The 19,171-nt window shown below is 51.1% G+C and overlaps 1 protein-coding gene across 2 annotated transcripts in view; it reads right to left on the reverse strand.

Annotated features, from left to right (window-relative positions):
* Nucleotides 1–19,171, reverse strand: part of USP43 (ubiquitin specific peptidase 43) — a 51,047-nt gene that overhangs the window by 4,356 nt on the left and 27,520 nt on the right. Inside the window, exons 8-14 of one of the 2 annotated variants that reach the window (XM_041000912.1) lie at nucleotides 18,431–18,542; nucleotides 10,735–10,838; nucleotides 7,828–7,905; nucleotides 6,895–7,021; nucleotides 6,451–6,790; nucleotides 3,699–3,857; nucleotides 2,801–2,965 (exon numbers count right to left, since the gene is read on the reverse strand). In XM_041000912.1, coding sequence (XP_040856846.1) covers nucleotides 2,801–2,965; nucleotides 3,699–3,857; nucleotides 6,451–6,790; nucleotides 6,895–7,021; nucleotides 7,828–7,905; nucleotides 10,735–10,838; nucleotides 18,431–18,542 — 1,085 coding nt within the window. Of the gene's footprint in view, nucleotides 1–2,800; nucleotides 2,966–3,698; nucleotides 3,858–6,435; nucleotides 6,791–6,894; nucleotides 7,022–7,827; nucleotides 7,906–10,734; nucleotides 10,839–18,430; nucleotides 18,543–19,171 lie in introns of both variants that reach the window. The other variant, XM_041000911.1, reaches the window with a different exon arrangement.

Here is a 19,171-nt window from a genome sequence, read left to right on the forward strand (position 1 = left end):
ACATGAAGAAAGCATTTCCTTATTTGTTGAAAGATTCACTCTTTATTTACTTGGAAGGTGGGGTTACAGAGATCAGAGACCATCTTTCATCCCCTGGCTTGTTCCCCAGAGGGCCTCAGTGGCCAGGGCTTGATCGGGCTAAAGCAACAAGCATTTGGGCCATGTTCTGCTTTCCCAGGTGGATCAGCACGGTGCTGGACTGCAAGTGGAGCAGCCAGCATTAGAACTGTCGCTCCAATAGGGGATGCTGGCACTGCACGTGGACGCTTAACTTGCTACACCATCACACCTACCCAGCAAAGCAATTCTAGCTGGCTGTCATTTTGGGGTGTTGGCAGGAAGAGTGATGACATAAGTGCCAGGTCTGCTTCATCTTATGGGGGGAAGGGGAGATGGCAAGGGAAAACAGTTGACTTCAAATACTGGAGCAGATAAGGGAACAATAAACAAATTGGACTTGCACACAAACAATGGCACGGACAGCAGTAAGATCAAATCAGCAAAACTAAGGCAAAGAGACAAGTGATTTATTTTTATTGTACTTGAAAGATCAAAAGAGATGGAGAGAGATCTTCCATCCAATGGTTCAACTCCCCAAATGACTGCAATAGCCAGAGCTGCACCAAGCTGAGGCCAGGAGCCTGGAACTCAGTGTGGGTGCTCCACGTGGCTGGCAGGCACCCAAGCACTTGATGTGGGCACCTGCTATCTCCCAGGGTAAACATGTGGGCACCTGCTATCTCCCAGGGTAAACATGAACAAGAAGCTGGGATCAGGAGTAGAGTGGAGGTTCGAACCCAGGTATTCCACTATGGAATGCAGGTGTCCTAAGCAGCAGTTGTTTTCTGTTTGGTTGGTTGGTTGGTTGGTTGGTTTTGAAGATTTTATTGGAAAGAGCTACAGAGAGGGAGGGACAGAAAGCGATCTTTCCTGTGCTAGTTCACACACCAAACGGACACAACGGCCAGGGTTGGGCGAGGAAGCTAGCAGCCTACAACTCCATCCAGGTCTGCCGGTGGGTGGTGGGGCCCAGGCACCTAGATCACCATGTGCTGTTTCACAGGCACATGAGCAGGGAGCTAGACTGGAAGCAGAGCGGCCAGGGCTCGAACTGACTAAAAGATACCAGCACCAAAACCAGTAGTTTAACCCACCACACCAACATGTTGGCCCCTCCAGGGGCATCTTAATAGCTGTGCCAAACAAGTCCATTCCTTAAAAGTGAAATGAATGAAGTTGTGCATTTGATAAATACTGATGGACTGAATTCTCCAACGATTAGACAGGTCCTGCACTTCTAGCGTTACAAAGGCTATCAGCCACCACAACAAAAAAGGGATTGCAAACCTTGAAGGAAGTCGAAAGGAAGGTGAGATGTATTAGGCTGATGAAGGGCAGCCTTTTGGTAGAAAAGCACGGTTCACAAAGACCTAACAGATACCCTTCACAAAGCAGCTACCAACCTAGGGCAAAAGCAATAAAATTCAGGAGGATGGGCCCAGTACAGTGGCCTAGCAGGTAAGGTCCTCACCTTGAACGCGCCAGGATCCCATATGGTCGATGGTTCTAATCCTGACAGCCCCGCTTCCCATCCAGCTCCCTGCTACAAGCCACACTGCTGTGTTGTTTCCTTGTCAACCTGCCGTACTCCACCTGAGATGGTGGGCTCAATGGACGCAGAGAAAGAAGACTCGGATGCCTCTTGGCATCCAAGGGGTGCTGGTTCCAGGATCCCTCAGGGGGACCCAAACTCTGAGGATGCTCAATTCCCTTATATCAGTGGCACAACCCACACACCGCCCCCTGCAGACACTACTTGTCACAACTAAGACACTGCCAATTCTACATAAATAGTAGTTATACTATACTGCTTAGGGAATAACAGCCAAAAAGTAAATCATAATCTACACGTGATCCATTGCAGGTGTAGCTTTTGTGCTGAATGCTTTGTAGCCATGGTTGCCAGCAGCTATGGTTGTGAAACCAAAGGACGTCAAGTGAAGGCTGCACCATGTGCAGGGGAGTAGTGGCAGGTAGGGTGTGGCATGGAAGACTTTCCACTGAGGGATGGAATACTTCTGGCAACGACCGATTCTTTATACTCAAGGCCAAGACATGCCAACACCTGGATAAACAGGAGCGGGGGTAGGCATCTGGCCCAGCAGGTGGGATACCATTTCAGATGCCAACATCCCACATCAGAGTGCCTGGGTGCAAGAAGTGCCTCAAGTGTTCACAGGGCATGAACACCCTGGGAGACAGGTGAGAAGTCAGCTGCCTGGCTTCCTGACACCCGTGGGAGACCTGGATTGACCCTGTCTCCCAGCTTCAGCCCAGCCCTGCCTTAGCCATTACATGCATCTGGCGAATTGACCAGTGGATGGGAACTCTCTCACCATTCTGTCTGCCTCTCTCAAATAAATAAATCTAGGTATCATTTTCTGCTGTTTTTTTTTTTTTTTTTACTTAAAAGGCTAAGTTGAAAGACACAGACAGAAAAATCTATCCGCTTGTTCTACCCCAAATGCCAGGAGTGTGTCTTGCACATGCGTGGCAGGGGCCCAAATACAACAGCTGTCATGTGCCACAGCCCAGGGTGTGTGACAGCACGAAGCTCCAGTGACATTGGGACTCAAACACAGGCACCCTGATACGGATGAAGGGGTCCCAGATGGCTCTTATCAATCGCTAGGCAAAAATGCCCACCCCTAAAATCAACAGATTTTGCCAACATTAAAATAGGGAGAGAAGGCAGAACAGCCACACTGGCGAACAAAATCGGCAGACTTAAGCGGCATACCTTTGTCCTGAGTGCAGAGGCTGTTGGTGAGCACAGGAGAGTCGGGGACCCGGGCCAGTGAGGGGCAGGGGGCGGAGCTCCAGGACAGCAGGCTTCCCCTGGTGCTGCTGTTGAGGCTCCCGAGCCTCATGAGCCAGTGGTCGGATAAGGAGGAGCTGGTGGAGCCTGCGGAGAAAGCAGAGAGAGGACAGCTGCAGCTGACCCACCATCAGAAGGCTCGAGAGCGTCCCACGGCCATGTTCCCTTCCCCGGCCCTGGAATGACACGACTAGAACTGGACTGCAGAAGCAAAAGTTGATGACTAGAGCAGAACTCTGAGATGGGCATCCCTATACGACCAAGCTTAGAAGTTTAGAGAGAAGGAGCTGGCACGGTGGCATCGTAAGCTAAGCCCCTGCCTGTGGTGCCAGCTACCCAGGTGGGACCTCAATTCAAGTCCCAGCTGCTTCACTTCCAAACCAGTTGCCTGCTAATGGCCTGGGAAAGCAGCAGAAGATGGCCCAGGGCCTTTGGTCCCTCCCTGCATCCACGTGGGATAAGCGAAGGGAGTTCCTGGCTCCTAGCTTTGGATTGACTCAGCTCCAGCTATTATGGTCATTTGGGGAGTGAACTAACAGATGGAAGGTCTCTCTCTCTCTCTCTAATTCTGAATCTCAAGTAAAATAAACAAGCATAACAGCATAGTTTACTTACACCTGGCTTGATGTGGGTCCCTGTGTCAACCTCTCTGGGCTACAAAGATTACATCCGCCCCCCCTTTGTTGATGACAACAGGCCCCCTCCTCCATCTCCTGCACCTGCAGCGGCCTAGCACCTAGCATGGCTGGCCTTGACCTTCCAGTTAAGCAACTTCCCAAAGTCCCATCCCCCCCGTTTTCCCTAGGACCCCCACGCTCACCTCTCATGGAGCTGCTGGCTGACCAGGGCGGGATGCTGTTGCGCTTCTGATAAAACAAGATGTAGGCCCCCCGGGTGCTGACCTCATCTTCCCGGAGAGGTTCCACGGTGCTGTCGTCGTAGCTGTACCAGCGACCGTCCAGGGAGTTCCTGCAGTAGGCTACAAAGGTCCAGGGCCCCAGTCTTAGTTACAGCAGGTCCCCGCGGGCAGGAGAACAGATGCCACTGGCATAGCATGGAACACGGGTTTGCTTAGAACAGAGTGAAAGATGACCAATGAAGGAACAAACAACGGCCCCTATCTGGGCCGGAAACGATGTTTTTGGACCCGGAAAAGATCAGTAAGTGATACTGCTGAATTTTTACTAATAAAGAACATTGCTGATTTGGGCTGCCACTGTGGCACAGTAGGTTAAGCCTTTGCCTATGATGTCGGCATCCTACATGGGCGCCGCTTTGAGCCCTGCTTGCTCCACTTCTGAGCCAGCTCCCAGCAAATGTGCCTGGGAAAGCAGTGGAAGATGGTCCAAGTGCTAAGGGCCCCTGCACCCACATGGGAGACCCAGAGTGAGATTCCTTCCATAATTGACCTGATTATGACTGGTATCCTCCTTGGCTCTTAGCCTATGTGACATCCTCAGAGAGGCGTATGGCTATCACAAAGACAGTCAGCCAATTGGCCTCTACCAGCAAGATGACACAGAAGAGGTTAAGTCCTCACTTCTAGCAGCAACATGAATTCCTAGCACCTTTGTACAGGGTCATGTGTTGGCTCAAGCTACTCCAGTTTGGAGAAGTTACCCTGACTGTAAACTTGTAAGAAACGACCCCAACGTTCATTGGTAAGAAATTAGTTTTAGGGCCTGCGACAATAGCCTAGTGACTAAAGATCCCGCCCTGCAGGCACTGGGATCCCACATGGGCACCACTTCCCAGCCAGCTTCCTGCTTGAGGCCTGGGAAAGCAATAGAGGATGGCCCAAAGCCTTGGGACCCTGCACCTACATGGGAGACCTGGAAGAAGCTCTTGGCTCGTGGCTCTGGATCGGATCAGCTCTGGCTTTTGCTGCCATTTGGGCAGTGAACCAGCGCATGAAAGACCTCTCTGTCTTCCTCTGTAAAATCTGCCTTTCAAATATTGAAAAAAAAAGAGGATAGGGTATCCAGGATCGCAGCTTTGGCTGGGCTCAGCCCCAGCTGGAAGGGTCATTTGGAAAGTGAAACAGTAGACAGAAGAGCTTTCTCTTTCTCTCTTTGATGCTCTTTCAAATATATAAATGCATCTTAAAAATTTCCAGATTTATTCATTTTATTGAAAAGGCAGATTTACAGAGAGACAGGAAGATCTTCCATCCGCTGATCCACTTTCCAAGTGGCCACAATGCCTACAGCCAAGCTAATCCGAAGCCAGGAGCCAGGAGCTTCTTCCAGGTCTCCCACGCGGGTGCAGGGTCCCAAGGCTTTGGGCCGTCCTCAACTGCTTCCCCAGGCCACAAGCAGGGAGCTGGATGGGAAGTGAAACAGCCAGGACAGGAATTGGCACCCATGTGGGATGCTGGTGCTTGGAGATGGAGGATTAGCCAGTTGAGCTGTCACACTGGGCCCAAGAAACTTTTTTAAATGGGCACAAGGAAATCTCCCAGACCTGAAGGTCACACCTCTGCACACACCGAAAAGACCCGTATGGAAGCCCATCCCGTGCAACTCCTGAGCTCCAGAAGCTTCCAAAAAGGAAAAGCAGCTCCTAAACGGAGCAGAAATCAATCCGTCCGGCCCCATCTCAGGAGGAAGACCCCATTCCAGGTCCATTTCTGCTGGACCGCCATGGTCCAAAACCCTTGGGAACACGGCTGTTAATGCCAAATCCCAACCAGGCTGCCAGCCAAGGGTGGGGGCAAAGGCACTCTCTGACATGGAAGAACCCACACTGCCAAGCTGCCGTCATGCTGTCGCAGGAGGCCACCAGAGGGCGAGCTGCTACTCCTAACTAAGGAGTGACCCCTAGGGACAGCACCCCACATGGTTTGGGGGCTTGTCCATGTTAGAAGTGACTCACTGAGCCCGTGTTGTGGTGCAGTAGGTTAAAAAACTGCTTGTGACACCAGCATCCCACATGGGTACTGGTTCAAGTCCCAGCTGCTTCACCTCTTATCCAGCTCCCTACCAATGCATCCGAGCACACAGCAGATGACAGCCCTGGTATTTGGGTCTTTGCCAATCACATGGGAGACCTACATACAGTCCAAGGCTCCCAGCTATGGCCTGGCCCAGCCCTGGCCACTGGGGCCATTTGGAGGTGAAGCAATGGATGGGAGATCTTTCTCTCTTTCCCTCTCTCTCTCTGTAAATCTGCCTTTCAAATTTAATAATAATATAAAAAAGGATCAATATGAGCCATTGAAAATGGTCAGGCTATTAGCTTCTGCCCCAATTCCCTCAAGCAAGAAAAATTTTAAAACACTCCACAAAATAATGGGGGTGGGGAAGAAATACCAAATCTGTTGAATCACTGATAAGCTAGGTTCCAATAATTAGTTTCCTCTGTTTGATACAGTCAAAAATCCAGGCTGTAGTTAACTTACGTTCCAACCACCAAACCCATGCCCATGTCAGCCGGGACCCGGTGCCCTCGCCTCTTGCGGGCATCCTGGGGTGTGGTAGGGAGGAGCCAGCAGCCCTCACTTAAGCTCCTTGGGGAGCACCAGTTCTGGGGGCATCCCGCGGCTGGGCCAGGCTCACCTGTGTAATGCCCACCTTGCAGGCTGCCGTGGTGGTTGCAGACAGCGTACAGGTCATAGAGAAAGTCCAGCGGGTAGGTGGTGGGCAGGCAGGTTGGCTGTTTCCAGGAGGGCCAGGGGCCCGGGCCCGGCGGCGTGGGGCCCGCGCTGCTGCTCTGGGCCATGTGGGGAGCCATGTTGAGTCCAGAGAGCGGAAACTTGACGAGCGTGGAGAGCTTGTTCCTCTTCTCCCCGACCTGGCAGAACCTCTTGAGGTGGATGATGAGGATGTCCGGCAGCGTCCACAAGCTCAGCTTCACTGTGCCCTGCTGGGGGACCTGGCAGTGCGGGCACTTCCACGCGTCGTCCTGGGCCAGCTGCAGCGGGAGTCACCAGACCCTTGAAGCCCCGCCCCGCGCCACTGCTGCCCACCCCTCCGCACTGCCAGGCAGTCCAGCCCGCTTCCCGGCAGGGACAGCACCTGCTCCTCCTTGGTGTAGAACTGGAAACACTCATCCAGTGTACAGCTGTGCTGCTGGTGGGCCTGCTGCTGCCGCCACACGCTGTCAGCATCCTGGACCCGCTCCTCGGGGATGCTCCCAAACAGGCTGTCAGGGGGAAGAGGATGGTCTGTGGTGCCCGGCTGCCAGGGCTGTGGGTCTACGTCTCTGCCCAGAGCCACCCAGGTGGAAAGCACCCGGCCCAGTGGCCTCCTGGGGAAATGGGGGCCTCCATCTCACCCGGTGCACCCGTGCTACCTGCTGGATAATCTCTCTCCAGCCAGCTCCTCTGGAGACCCAATCCGGGGCTTTATTCATCTTTGTTCTCCCCATCTGAGCACAAAGCCCAGGACCCACTAGGTGATGCATCCCGCTTTCCACATAAGGTGGTAGAAAGGCCAGCGAATGCAGCAATCCAGAGAAGGGCTCTGCGTGAGCTGTGTGGCGTGGGGCAACAGCTTCTCCTTTCGTGCCTCTGTCCCTGCATGCTGGGTGTGATGCATTCCAAACGCATTGCATACAGGGCTCCCAGCAGGATGGACAAGCACAGCAGAGTTGTGGGCCTGCACCACTGCCATCGTGTCCATCACTGTCACAGCTCCTGAACAGCTCGTCCTTACGGGAGTTAGCCGGAGGCGAGAGAGAGAGCAGGGGTGCTGCCACCCTACGCAGGATGGGAGCACACTGCCTTCCACCCACTCACAATGGGTGACCAGGTCCCGGAGGCCTGTCTCACTGTGCAAATGGGCAACTGGGGTTGGGGGAGGATCAGATCTAGGGAGAATTCTGCAGGGTACCACCCCTGAATCAAGTTATCCGTTCCCCGGGTGTCCACCTCTGGAGGGGCAGAACTGCCTGCGGGGAAGCTCGAGGCAGGAAGGAGGGAGACAGTCCCAGCATGCCCTTGAACTTACCGCTCCTTGGCAGAGCTGTCCCACTCCACGGCTAGCTTGATGTGTGGGGGGCCTCCTGGCCGGCGCAGATGCAGAGCCCTGGGGGGTGGGGGGGAAAGCCTGTCAGCGAGGAAAGGCTTGGGCCGCTGTATGTCCCCAACCTCAGACTCATGATCTGAAGAGAAATGCCCTCAACTGTAAAACCAATGCCAGCTATCTTGGGTGGCGAGGTTTGGTAAACTCTGCTGATGGCTTAGTCCCAAACCTATTTTTTTTTTAATGTCCATATCCCTAAGCTTTGTAAGGGAACTCTAACCCTGCCACTACGTTTTTTTTTTTTTAAATTTACTTTTATTTGAAAGGCAAAGTTAGAGAGAAGAAGAGATCGAGGATCTTCCATCCACTGGTTCACTCCCCAAATGGTTGCAACCGCTGGAGCAGGCTGGTATGAAGCCAGGATCCAGGAGCTTCTTCCCAATCTCCAATATGGGCAAAAGAGCCCAAGGACTTGGGCCATCCTCTGCTGCTTTCCCAAGCGCATGGGCAGCGAGCTCGATTGGAAATGCAGCAGCCAGGACTTGAACCTGCACCCATATGGAATGCAAGAACTGCAAGCAGAGGTATAATTTGCTATACTACAGCTCTAGCCCACCTAATCTATCTCTTAACATTGCTCCTCCCCTATGTCTTAAAGGGCATGCAAGCTCTGAGGCCTTTCGGTTACCAACAAGGACACAGATCAACTGCCCCATTGAAACCCTGGTGATACGTGTAGCAGAGTTTCAGGATAATGGCCTAGAGACAGCCAGCACTGATGAAGCCCAGCAGAGCTGCTAATGTCACAGAAGCAGCACCCTCAAGCCCAGCTCCGCCACCCCAGTCATCGTCTCCCAAACCCACCGACATCTAGGAATCTCACAGTGAGTCCAGGGCTCCTCCCCTCTGCACTGCCCTGCCCACTTCAGAAAGCCTAGCGGCCAAAGTCCTCACCTTGAATGCGCCAGGATCCCATATGGGCACCGGTTCTAATTCCGGCAGCTCCACTTCCCATTCAGCTCCCTGCCTGTGGCCCGGGAAAGCAGTCAAGGACGGCCCAAAGCCTTGGGACCCTGCACCCGCGTGAGAGACCCAGAAGAATTTCCTGGCTCCAGGCTTGGGAATGGCTAAGCCCTGGGCCATTGTGGCTGCTTGGGGAATGAACCAGTGGATGGAAAATCTTCCTGTCTTTCTCTTTATGACTATCCAATAAAAATAAATAAATCTTTAAAAACCTACTCATTCAGCCTATAAGAGCAAATAACACAGAACAGCAAGAAGAGTCCAAAGCGATGGCCTAGTGGCTGAATCCTTGCCTTGCATCCACTGGGATCCCATGTGGGTACCAGTTCGTGTCCCAACTACTCCACTTCCAGCTCCCTGCCTGTGGCCTGGAAAAGCAGTGGACAACGGCCCAAAGCCTTGGGACCCTGCACTTGCATGGAAGACCCAGGGGGACTCCTGGTTCCTGGCATGGCCTCAGGAGAAGGCATCTTTGGGAGATCAGACTGCTGCGCCGTTCTGTTTCCTAGAGCGTCTCCAACTACCAACAGGGAAAGACCCACCTGTTGGCTTGTTTCCAAACCCTAAAAAAACCATCTGGTGGGGGTGTGGATGCAGATGGGAGTAGGGAAAACATACAAAGCACTGGCTGTATTTTTTTTTTTTTTAAAGAAAAGTGTTAGGGCCCAGCACGGTGGCGCAGTGGTTAAGGTCCTCGCCTTGCATGCCCAGGATCCCATATGGGCATCGGTTCTAATCCCAGACGCCCCGCTTCCCATCCAGCTCCCTGCCTGTGGCCCGGGAAAGCAGTCCAGGACGGCCCAAGGCTTTGGGATCCTGCACCCACGTGGGAGACCAGGAGGAGGCTCCTGGCTTCGCATCGGTATAGCATCAGCCGTTGCGCTCACTTGGGGGGTGAATTATTGGATGGAGGATCTTCCTCTCTGTCTCTCCTCTCTGTATATCCGCCTTTCCAAGAAAAATAAAATAAATCTTAAAAAAAGTGTTAGATTCAGCTGATATTAGATTGCCCTGTCTTGCTGTTATAATATCTCTTTTAAACATTTTTACTCATTTTACTTATCTGCAAGGCACAGAAGCAGAGAGAGAGACAAGCCAGTTCACTCTCCAGTGGGGCCAGACTGGGGCCAGGGAATCCACCCAGGTTTCCCCTTCTGGTCGGCAGGGTCCCGAGCCCTTGAGTCCTCACCTGCTGCCTCCCAGGGTGTGCATCAGCAGGAAGTAGAGTCAGAAGCACAGCAGGAACTTGTACCTCACACTCCGAGAGACCATGGGGATATACCAGCAGTCTATGCCATGACCCCAAAAGCCTACCTCTGCTTCCACATCTAAACACCTGTCATGGATAGGTGACAGGTGGGCTATGCCTCATGTTTCCTCTTCCCATCAGCCCCAACAGGCTCTGCCTCACTGACTGCAAAAGCACCCCTCGTGAGAAGGATGTGGGTGTGGAGTTGGTTGCTGAACCTGTTAGCGGCCCTTTCTTGGTCACTTGGGAAAGGGAAAGCCCAACTCCAAGTTAAACAGCTTCAATTGACTCCGGTTGACCAAATCAGGCATCCAGAAGCCATCACTGCAGACTCTGGATCTGTGGGAAAATGAATCAATTGCCTGACAATGAATCTCTAGAGGGAAGGAGCCTCCCCGGTACTGTGCTGGCCTTGCAGGTGGCTTTATCAGGGGACACATGGAGGACCTCCAAGTCAGAGTCACCAGAGCCATGGCCACACGGACATTGCACCTTGGCCATCGTCCACCATCTTATACAGCTTGGTAGGCAATGATTTAGTGGTAGCTCATCTTGTCTTGCTCTGCAGCCCCAAAGGACACAACATGCATTCTCTGGAGGAACCTGGGACTGCCCCTTACCTGTCCACTTCCCAGTGACAGAGGGGCCGACTGTCCTGTGGGGACAGGTAGCTGCAGGCCAGGGAGAGGCCCACAACCCGGACGGAGAAGAGAGACCCCAGATTCTGCTGAGACAAAAAGAGAGATGGCTCATCAGGCAGTCCCTAGTCTGAAGCCAATGTATGGTGGTCCACCTAGGACTCAAAAAATGTAAATATTTTCCAGTAGTCCATTTTTAACCATTCCCGCTCATAAGTGGTATTCAAAGTCAAGAAATAATCCGTGTTTCACATGTGAAATCGCTCCCTACCCAAATGAACATTTGGTACAGACAATGGGAAATATGGCAATATTGTGAATTGTCAGGAAATTTTATATATTTTCACTCCCCCCAAGTGGCTGCTTCAATTGGGATGGATCCAGATAGAAGTGAGCAGCCCAGAATTCCATCTGGGTCTCCCACGTGGGAGGCAGCAGTTCTAGTCCTTGGCTCATCCTCTGTGACTTTCCTTGGCACCACAGTAGGGAGCTGGACTGGAAGCAGAGCAGCCAGGACTCAAACCAGTGCCCTGTTAAGGGGTGTTAAGCATCATAAGCATTGGCTTAATCTACAGCACCATAGTGCCAGCTCCCTAATTTTTACTCTTAGATAAGTAGTTTATCACATTTAACATTTGTCTTACAAATTTTTTTTTAAAGCTACTTATCTTTATTTGAAAGGTAAGCAGAGAAGGAGAGACAAACAAGGATCTTACATCTGCTAGTTCACGTCTCAAATGGCCACGAGTCAGGGCTGGACCTGGAACCCAGAACTCAATCCAGGTCTCTCAAGTGGGTAGCAGGGTCGTAGGTCCTGGAGCCATCACCTGCTGCTGCTTAGGATGCTCAGCAATAGGAAGTTAAAACTGGAAGCAAAGCTAAGACTCAGAAGGTACTTCCACATGGGATGTAGATGTCCCAAGCTATGCTTTATATCAACTATTTGTCCTTATGTTCTAACATTTCAAACACTGAGGTGGGTCTTATAATCAATGACACATGACCTTGCAAAGCCGGAGCTGCCCACAGCCTGGCTCTATTCCCTGAGCTGTGGGGTCTGTGGGTTCACATTGGGAGCTGTCGGAGCCGGCCTGAGATGGTGCATATGTTTCAGGCCCAGGGAGGGGGGAGGGTAAGGCCCCATGGTAGGGTGGTGTGCCAGTGGGCTATACCCCCCAACACTCATGGGCACTGGTGTTGGAACAGGCCAGGCCGGTCCAGGCTGCAGCGCCCATAGGCACACCTAAGAACAGGGAGTGGGGAGTAGCGGTATCCACCAGCACACACAAAGGCCAAAACAGAGAGGGCAGACTATGTCGGGTAAGGGCCTGGCACCCACTGGCACATGTGAGATCTGGATCTGGGAGTGGGCCTGGTGGGGGGAACTTGGGGAACTCCCTTGGTGTATTGAAGTTCTCAGTATGTGGATTGGTTCTGGGAGGCATGGACTAGGTAGGGCCAGGCCAAACCATAGCACGTTGGCATTCACAGGAGCCAGGATGGGGTGTGGGACATGCTGGGCTAGGTTATCACATTTACCAGTTTGAATGAAAGCCAGGGATGGGGTGGAGGCAGACTGGGCAAGGCTAGACTGCAGCATCTGCCAGCAAGAGTTGAGATGGGGAGGAGGAGCAGGCAGGGCCAGGCCAGGCCGCAACATCTGATGACAAAGGTAAATATGGGAGATGGGTTATGCCATGCTAGGTCACGGCAACCACTGGCACATGCAAGATTTGTGGCTGGGAGCATACTTGGTCAGGGAACTAAGGAGAGTTGTGGTTCTCACTGATGAGTGAAAAAGCCAGAATGGGGCAGTGAACTGGGCTGGACATGGCTGCAGTGTCTCGCAGCATGGGTGTGGACTGGGTCTGGGGGTCTGGGGTGTGCTATATGAGGTTAGGCTCCAGCACCCATTGATGCTTGCAAGAGCCAGGGTGGGTATACAACAGACTGGGCTAGGTCTCAGCACCCACTGAACCATGTGAAAGCTGGGTCTAGGGCATGGCTGGACTATAGAACCCAATAGTGAGAGTGGGATGGCTGTGGGCCAGTTGGGCAAGGCTGCTGTTTCTATCAGGAAAGAAGGTAGACCAAGTTAGGCTGGGCCAAGAACACCGGCATGCTCAAAATCTGCAACTGGGAGGTGACCTATTAGAGGATCTTGGGGAACTCCTCTATCAAGATGCAGTCCCTGCAGGTGAGCGCAAGAAACAAGGATGGCAGCAGCCCAGACCAAGTCAGGTTACAGTACCAGCCAGCATACGTGTGGGTCAAGTCTGGAGACGGGCAAGGCTGAGCCAGTTCATAGCACCCACTGGCAGATGTGAGAACCAGGACGGATATAGCATAGACCAGGTTGGGCCATAACACTATCCAGTTAACATTAGAGCCAGGACAGGGGGCAGTTCAGGCTGGGCTGGCTGCAGCACCCACAAGCCTAAGATTGGAGGGGAGGGGAAGGAGGGTAGTGATAAGAGCTGGGAAGGGTTACAACACCTGTTTGCCTGCATGTGAGCTGGTTAGGAGGAGAGTCAGACTGGGCGAAGTGACTGTATCCGCTGGTGTAGAGTAACTGCAGACTGGTCAGGCCTTGGTGCAGCATCAGCTGGGAATAGGGGCAAGTCCTGTCAAGCTAGACCACAGCACCCCCTGAAAAGTACAAAATCCAGGGCTGGGAGTGGGCCTTTAGGAAAACTCTGAGCAGGCCTCTGATGGGCTGCAGCTCCCACCAGGGAACATGAGAACCAGTGCTGGGGTGGGCCTTGCTGAACAGGCAGTAACACCTGCTAGCCTAAGTGTAGGCTGGATAGTGGGGCTGGTGGGAATGAGCTAGACTGCAGCACCCACTGTGTGTGTACAATAGTGGAATGGGATGTGGGGCAGACCAGACCAGTCTGTTGCACATACTGGCATGCCGAAGAACCATGGCTGGGGTGGGACTGGTGAGGGTTACTGAGGGTGGTTCAGACCAGGCAGCAGTTCCCACTGGTGTATATGACTGCCAAGTGTGTGGTGGCCAGGGATGGGCTGGACGGCATCATCTATTGGTTTGAGTTAAGAGATGGAGTTGGGGACGGAACTGACCCAACAACTGCAACCACTAGTGTGTATATAAGCTGATGCGGGTTATGGGCTGAAGCAGACCCCGTACTGGCTGGCACATACATCAGTCAGGTCTGGGGTCACCTCTGGCGAGGTTTCTATGGGGAACCCCACCCAACTGGATTGCTGGACTCAGAACTCCAACCACAGGGAAAATCGCAAGATCTGTGGTCTGACTGTGGAGTGCACGTGTCAGAACTTGGCCTCCTTAGTTGCAGAAGATGGTGCAGTGGACGGCATGCCCAGATGCACATGGGGGATATGGCAGTCCACTGGAGCCTGAAGAGGCTAGAGGGCAGAACAAATTGGACAGATCTCCCAGCCAGGCTTTCACAGCAAATATCTGGGCAAATGGAGATTGTAAGATGGACTATGTTAGTCAACAGACCTTGAAAGGACTTCCTCATCCTTGCAGCAAGGAAATTAACATTTCAGAACTATCGAAACCACTTGAGCAGAACCCTTGCAGCATGTTCCACATCGGGAACCCTGGAATGACTTCGTGTGGCCATCCCCCATCCTCGGGTACTGATGCGGTTGGGATGCCGGGTGTGGCTTCTTCCTTTCTCTCCCCAATTCCCAACAGTCAGTACCAACAGTCATGAGGGAAATGCAAATTAAAACCATAAAAACATTTTTAGCTAAAAAAAAAAAAAAAGTGCTGACAAGGATGTAGAGATATTGGAACCCTTGTGTGTTGCTAGTAAGAATTTAAAATAGTATAGCTGCTACATAAACAGGCAGTGGTTCTGATGAATAGACACATACAACATGGTCCATGGTCCTCACAACGGACTATTGTTTGGCCACCCAGCTGACATGTGCTACAACATCGATGAACCCTGCAAACACGATGCTTTCGGAAGGAAGCCAATCAGAGCAGAAAAATATGAGGAACAGCACATTAAGCAGATGTGTGCAAGCCAGGCATCCCATACTGGACCGGTGTCCCAGCTGCTTGGCTTCCAATCCAGCTGTGTGCTCGTGCACCTGAGCAGGCCGTGGAAGATGGTCCAGGTGGCTGGACCTCTTCCACACACATGGGAGAACTGAACTGAGCTCCTGGCTCTTGGCTTCAGCCTCGCCCAGCTCCAGATACTGTGGTCAATTGGGGAACATACTAGCAGACAGTGTGTATGTATTGTGTGTATGTGTGTGTGTGTGTTTATGCGTGCGCACGTGTGCATGTCATTCTCTCTGCTGCTGTGCCTTTCAAATAATTTTTTTTTTTTTTTTTTAGAAAAAAAGGACAAATACTGTATGGTTCCAGTCATCTGAGACAAATCCATTAGCAATGAAAGCTGCAGTTGTAAGGGCCTGGGAAGAGGAAGCAGGGTGGGGTGGCTGCTATTTAATGGGTCTAGCTGTCACTGAGGATGATAAAGAAATGTGGCAATAAAGATGAGAAAGAAATAATGGTAACATTTACAACAGTTATGGTAAATGTAACTAAGATACACTTATGAATGATGAAAACAGATTTTATGCCGATTTTCATCACAATTAAAAACATCAATGGCGTCTTCCATAAAGGAAATATAGATTTTATACTTGTTGCAGACAATCATCACTCTAACTACATACACACGAAGCTGGAAAACAGATTCAAACTCCTTCAAGTTGTCCAAGAAACAAGAGGTCAGTGAGATGGCCAAGACCCCATCAGGGAGGGGAGGGTCTCCAACGTGAATTTTACGGAGTTTGCACGTCTCCCTGCACTATAGCTACATTCTTACTGGTCTGCAGCTTCCACAAAGAGAAAGCAATGGCTGGAAGCAACTGACTTCAACTGAGGGTTAGCCACAGAAGGTGCATTCCCTAAGACACCTGTTAACTTCAACCTGGGGAGAAACCTGCCAGTCATGTACCTGTTCTGCTGTGAGCCACAGCGAGGCTGCCAATCGTCAAAGCAGTAACATCTGTAGCTAACCCGACCTGCGCTCAAAACGGACGCTGGCCTCACAACCCTGGCTTGCAAAGTGATCATAAAAATGTTTCACCAATGGAGCCCAGCATAGTAGCTTAGTGGCTAAAGTCCTCGCTTGCATGTGCCAGGATCCCATATGGGTACCGGTTCGTATCCTGGCTGTTCTACTTCCCATCCAGCTCCCTGCTTGTGCTCCAGGGAAAGCACTCAAGGATGACCCAAAGCCTTGGGACCCTGCACCCATGTGGGAGACCCGGAAGAAGCTCCTGGCTCCTGGTTTTGGACTGGCTCAGCTACAGCTGTTGCAGCCACTTGGGGAGTAAACCATAGGACGGAAGATCTTCCTCTCTCTCTCAGCTTCAGATCAGCTCAGTTCCAGCCATTACAGCCACTTGGGAAGTGAACCAGCAGATGGAAGATCTTTCTCTTGGCTCTCCTTCTTTCTGTAAATCTGACTTTCCAATAAAAATAAGCAGATCTTTAAAAAAAAAAATTCAGCAGTGACAAACCCTGCTTCTCACCATGTATGCAAAAGAATTCTAACTAGTCCTGTTTTCTAAGAAACATTTTCATGCCCCCTATTTTTTCTCTAGAACCTTCTTACATGTTTGCTAGACTGAGCCTCTCTCAGTCCAATGCTGCGAATGCAGAATACATGCTTCTCAAATTAATACCATTTTGAGCCAGCACTTAACAGACTATTAAAGGAATGATGGGTTTAACAAGTGGACTAGTCAAGAAGCCTCACAATCATCACTTCTACAGCAATCACGCCCAGATATACAATGATTCCTGAGTCTATCAGAAAGAGTCTGTGGTCTGGTTGGACAATGCTAGTGTTGGGAAGTTTGGTGGCCCCAAAGATATCTCATCAGTTTCATTGCCAAAACTACAATAGAGATACAGAGTCAAGACTATGTGTGTGACCAGGTGGAGCGCTGCACTAACTGAGTGCACAGTTAACATGAAAGTGGTTCCCTGGGCTCAGCACCATAGCCTAGTGGCTAAAGTCCTTACCTTGCCTGCGCCAGGATCCCATATGGACAGTCGTTCATATCCTAGCTGCTCTACTTCCCATCCAGATCCCTGCTTGTAACCTGGGAAAGCAGTTGAGGACGGCTCAAAGCCTTGGGACCCTGTGCCCACGTAGGAGACCTGGAAGAAGCTCCTGGCTCCTGATTGGCTTAGCTAAGGCCATTGTAGCCACTTGGGGAGTGAATCATTAGACAGAAGATTTTCCTCTTTGGTCTCTCCTCTGTGTATATCTGACTTTCCCATAAAAATAAATCTTTAGGGCCCGGTACAGTGGTCTAGCGGCTGAAGTCCTCGCCTTGAATGTACTGGGATCCTATATGGGCGCCGGTTCTAATCCCGGAAGGCCCACTTCCCATCCAGATCCCTGCTTGCGGCCTGGGAAAGCACTCAAGGATGGCCCAAAGCCTTGGGACCCTGCACCCACATGGGAGACTTGGAGGAAGTTCCTGGATCCTGGCTTTGGATCGGCACAGTACCGTCCATTGTGGCCACTTGGGGAGTGAATCATCGAACGGAAGATCTTCCTCTCTGACTCTCCTCTCCTCTGTATATCTGCCTTTCCAATAAAACTAAATAAACCTTAGAAAAGGAAAAAAAAAAAAAAAAAAAGGAAGAAAGTAGCCCCCTGCACGTTCAACAATCAGTAGCATGAGTTTGGGAGGGGAGGACAGCTCCTGCTAATATCAGATCCTCTGACCTACTTGTGGCCACATTTAAGTTTCTAATTTGGGTAGCGTGGCAGGTCTGCTCTGTGGGACCCTGAATAAGTTGCATGGGAGATAAAGGACAGTACCACAGGCAGCGCAGGTCCTGAACACTGCGGTATCTGTGCAGATGCTCAGTCAGCGAGGCACATGGTTATTCACCGAGCAGGAAGACACAGGAATTGGGAAGAATTTTCTCTGCATGAAGGTGGACATACTCCCCCAAATGAAGCACTCTTCCTAAGAGAAGAGTTGGCAAGAATCCCGACTTGAGTGTTACTCATTTGTCCCCGAAACCTGGCAACATCTTCCCTGCCAGCAGCCACTGGCCAGGGGTCTGACATCAAAGGAGGGAAATGCCTATGGTTTAAAAAAAATTTCTCGGAACTATTCACTTGAAAATAAACAGGTGAACAAGGTAAAAAGATGCTTTCTTTTGAGTTTTTCATCTCACTTTTTAAAAACCTGGAATAAAATTCTTTCACTTTCTAGAGCTTCAAAGATGGACACAATCATCCAATTTTCATTTCCTACCGAGAGCATTTATCTCTGATTTCTTGAAGTTTTTGATCTTACACGTATATTACAATGTATAACAGTATGCTTTCCTCTAGGAAAAACCATGCAAAAGATCATAAACATATAAAACAAATAAAATTAAATGTCACTCTATCCCTGGGGTGTCGGGAAAGGTTGAACAAGACTCCATCCAGACTGGTCTCTTGCAATACCACAGAGATCCCAAAACAGCAGACCACACAACGCTACCGTCTTACATGCAAATCCGAGTCGTTTTATGCAACAATGAATACTCTCCAAGGCAAACTGTTCTCTCTCCTGAGCCTTAATCCCACCCTCCTCCCAACACACACACACACACACACACACACACACACACACACACACTAACCTGCACGGGGGCCTCACTCCTCATGAGGCAGCGGACCTTATTGAGTATACACTGCTGGAGCTGGGCCCAGGAAACGGTTCTGTCTTCCCTTATCAGGAAAGGCGGCCCGAACCTGGAAGGCCAAGGACAGTGAGGTTGTTTGAGCAACACAAACAACGTTTAAGTCACTCAGCAGCAGCTCTGCTCGTAGGTTCCTCCCAGCTGCATCTGCGAAGCGCTGACACAGCGAGGTCAACGTGAGTGCAAAACTGCCCACCAGAGAACCCCATGACAAATGGAGACACACAGAAGTCCAGAAATGCGAAATATCATAGACACTGCCATGGGCCACCATGGCCACCATGGCCACCATGGCCACCAGCCTCTTCTGAATGATCAGCTGGCTGGTAAACACTGCCCACCAGCTCCGTAGCAAGCAGGAAGAATGATGTTCAAATCAGAGAAAATCTAGGCATGGGTAAAACATAGATGACCCCCAGCCTGGGTTTTAGGCATTCAGGAATATTCTCCTAGTTGGGAACATTTTCTACATTCAAAGCTAAGAAATACACAACAGAGTTTTACAGTACGAAGAACACGGGATATGGGACATGCTTCACGGTATAGCATGTTAAACCACCACTTGCAACCCTGGCATCCCACACTGATGTGCCAATTGAGTTCTGGCTGCTCTATTTCTGATCCATCTTCCTGCTAGCATGTCTGGGAAAGCAATGGAGGATGATTCAAACGCTTGGTCCC

The sequence above is a fragment of the Ochotona curzoniae genome, unplaced genomic scaffold, assembly GCF_017591425.1.
Source record: "Ochotona curzoniae isolate NIBS_2020 unplaced genomic scaffold, NIBS_Ocur_1.0 scaffold_2453, whole genome shotgun sequence".
In the NCBI taxonomy this organism is placed as follows: domain Eukaryota; kingdom Metazoa; phylum Chordata; class Mammalia; order Lagomorpha; family Ochotonidae; genus Ochotona; species Ochotona curzoniae.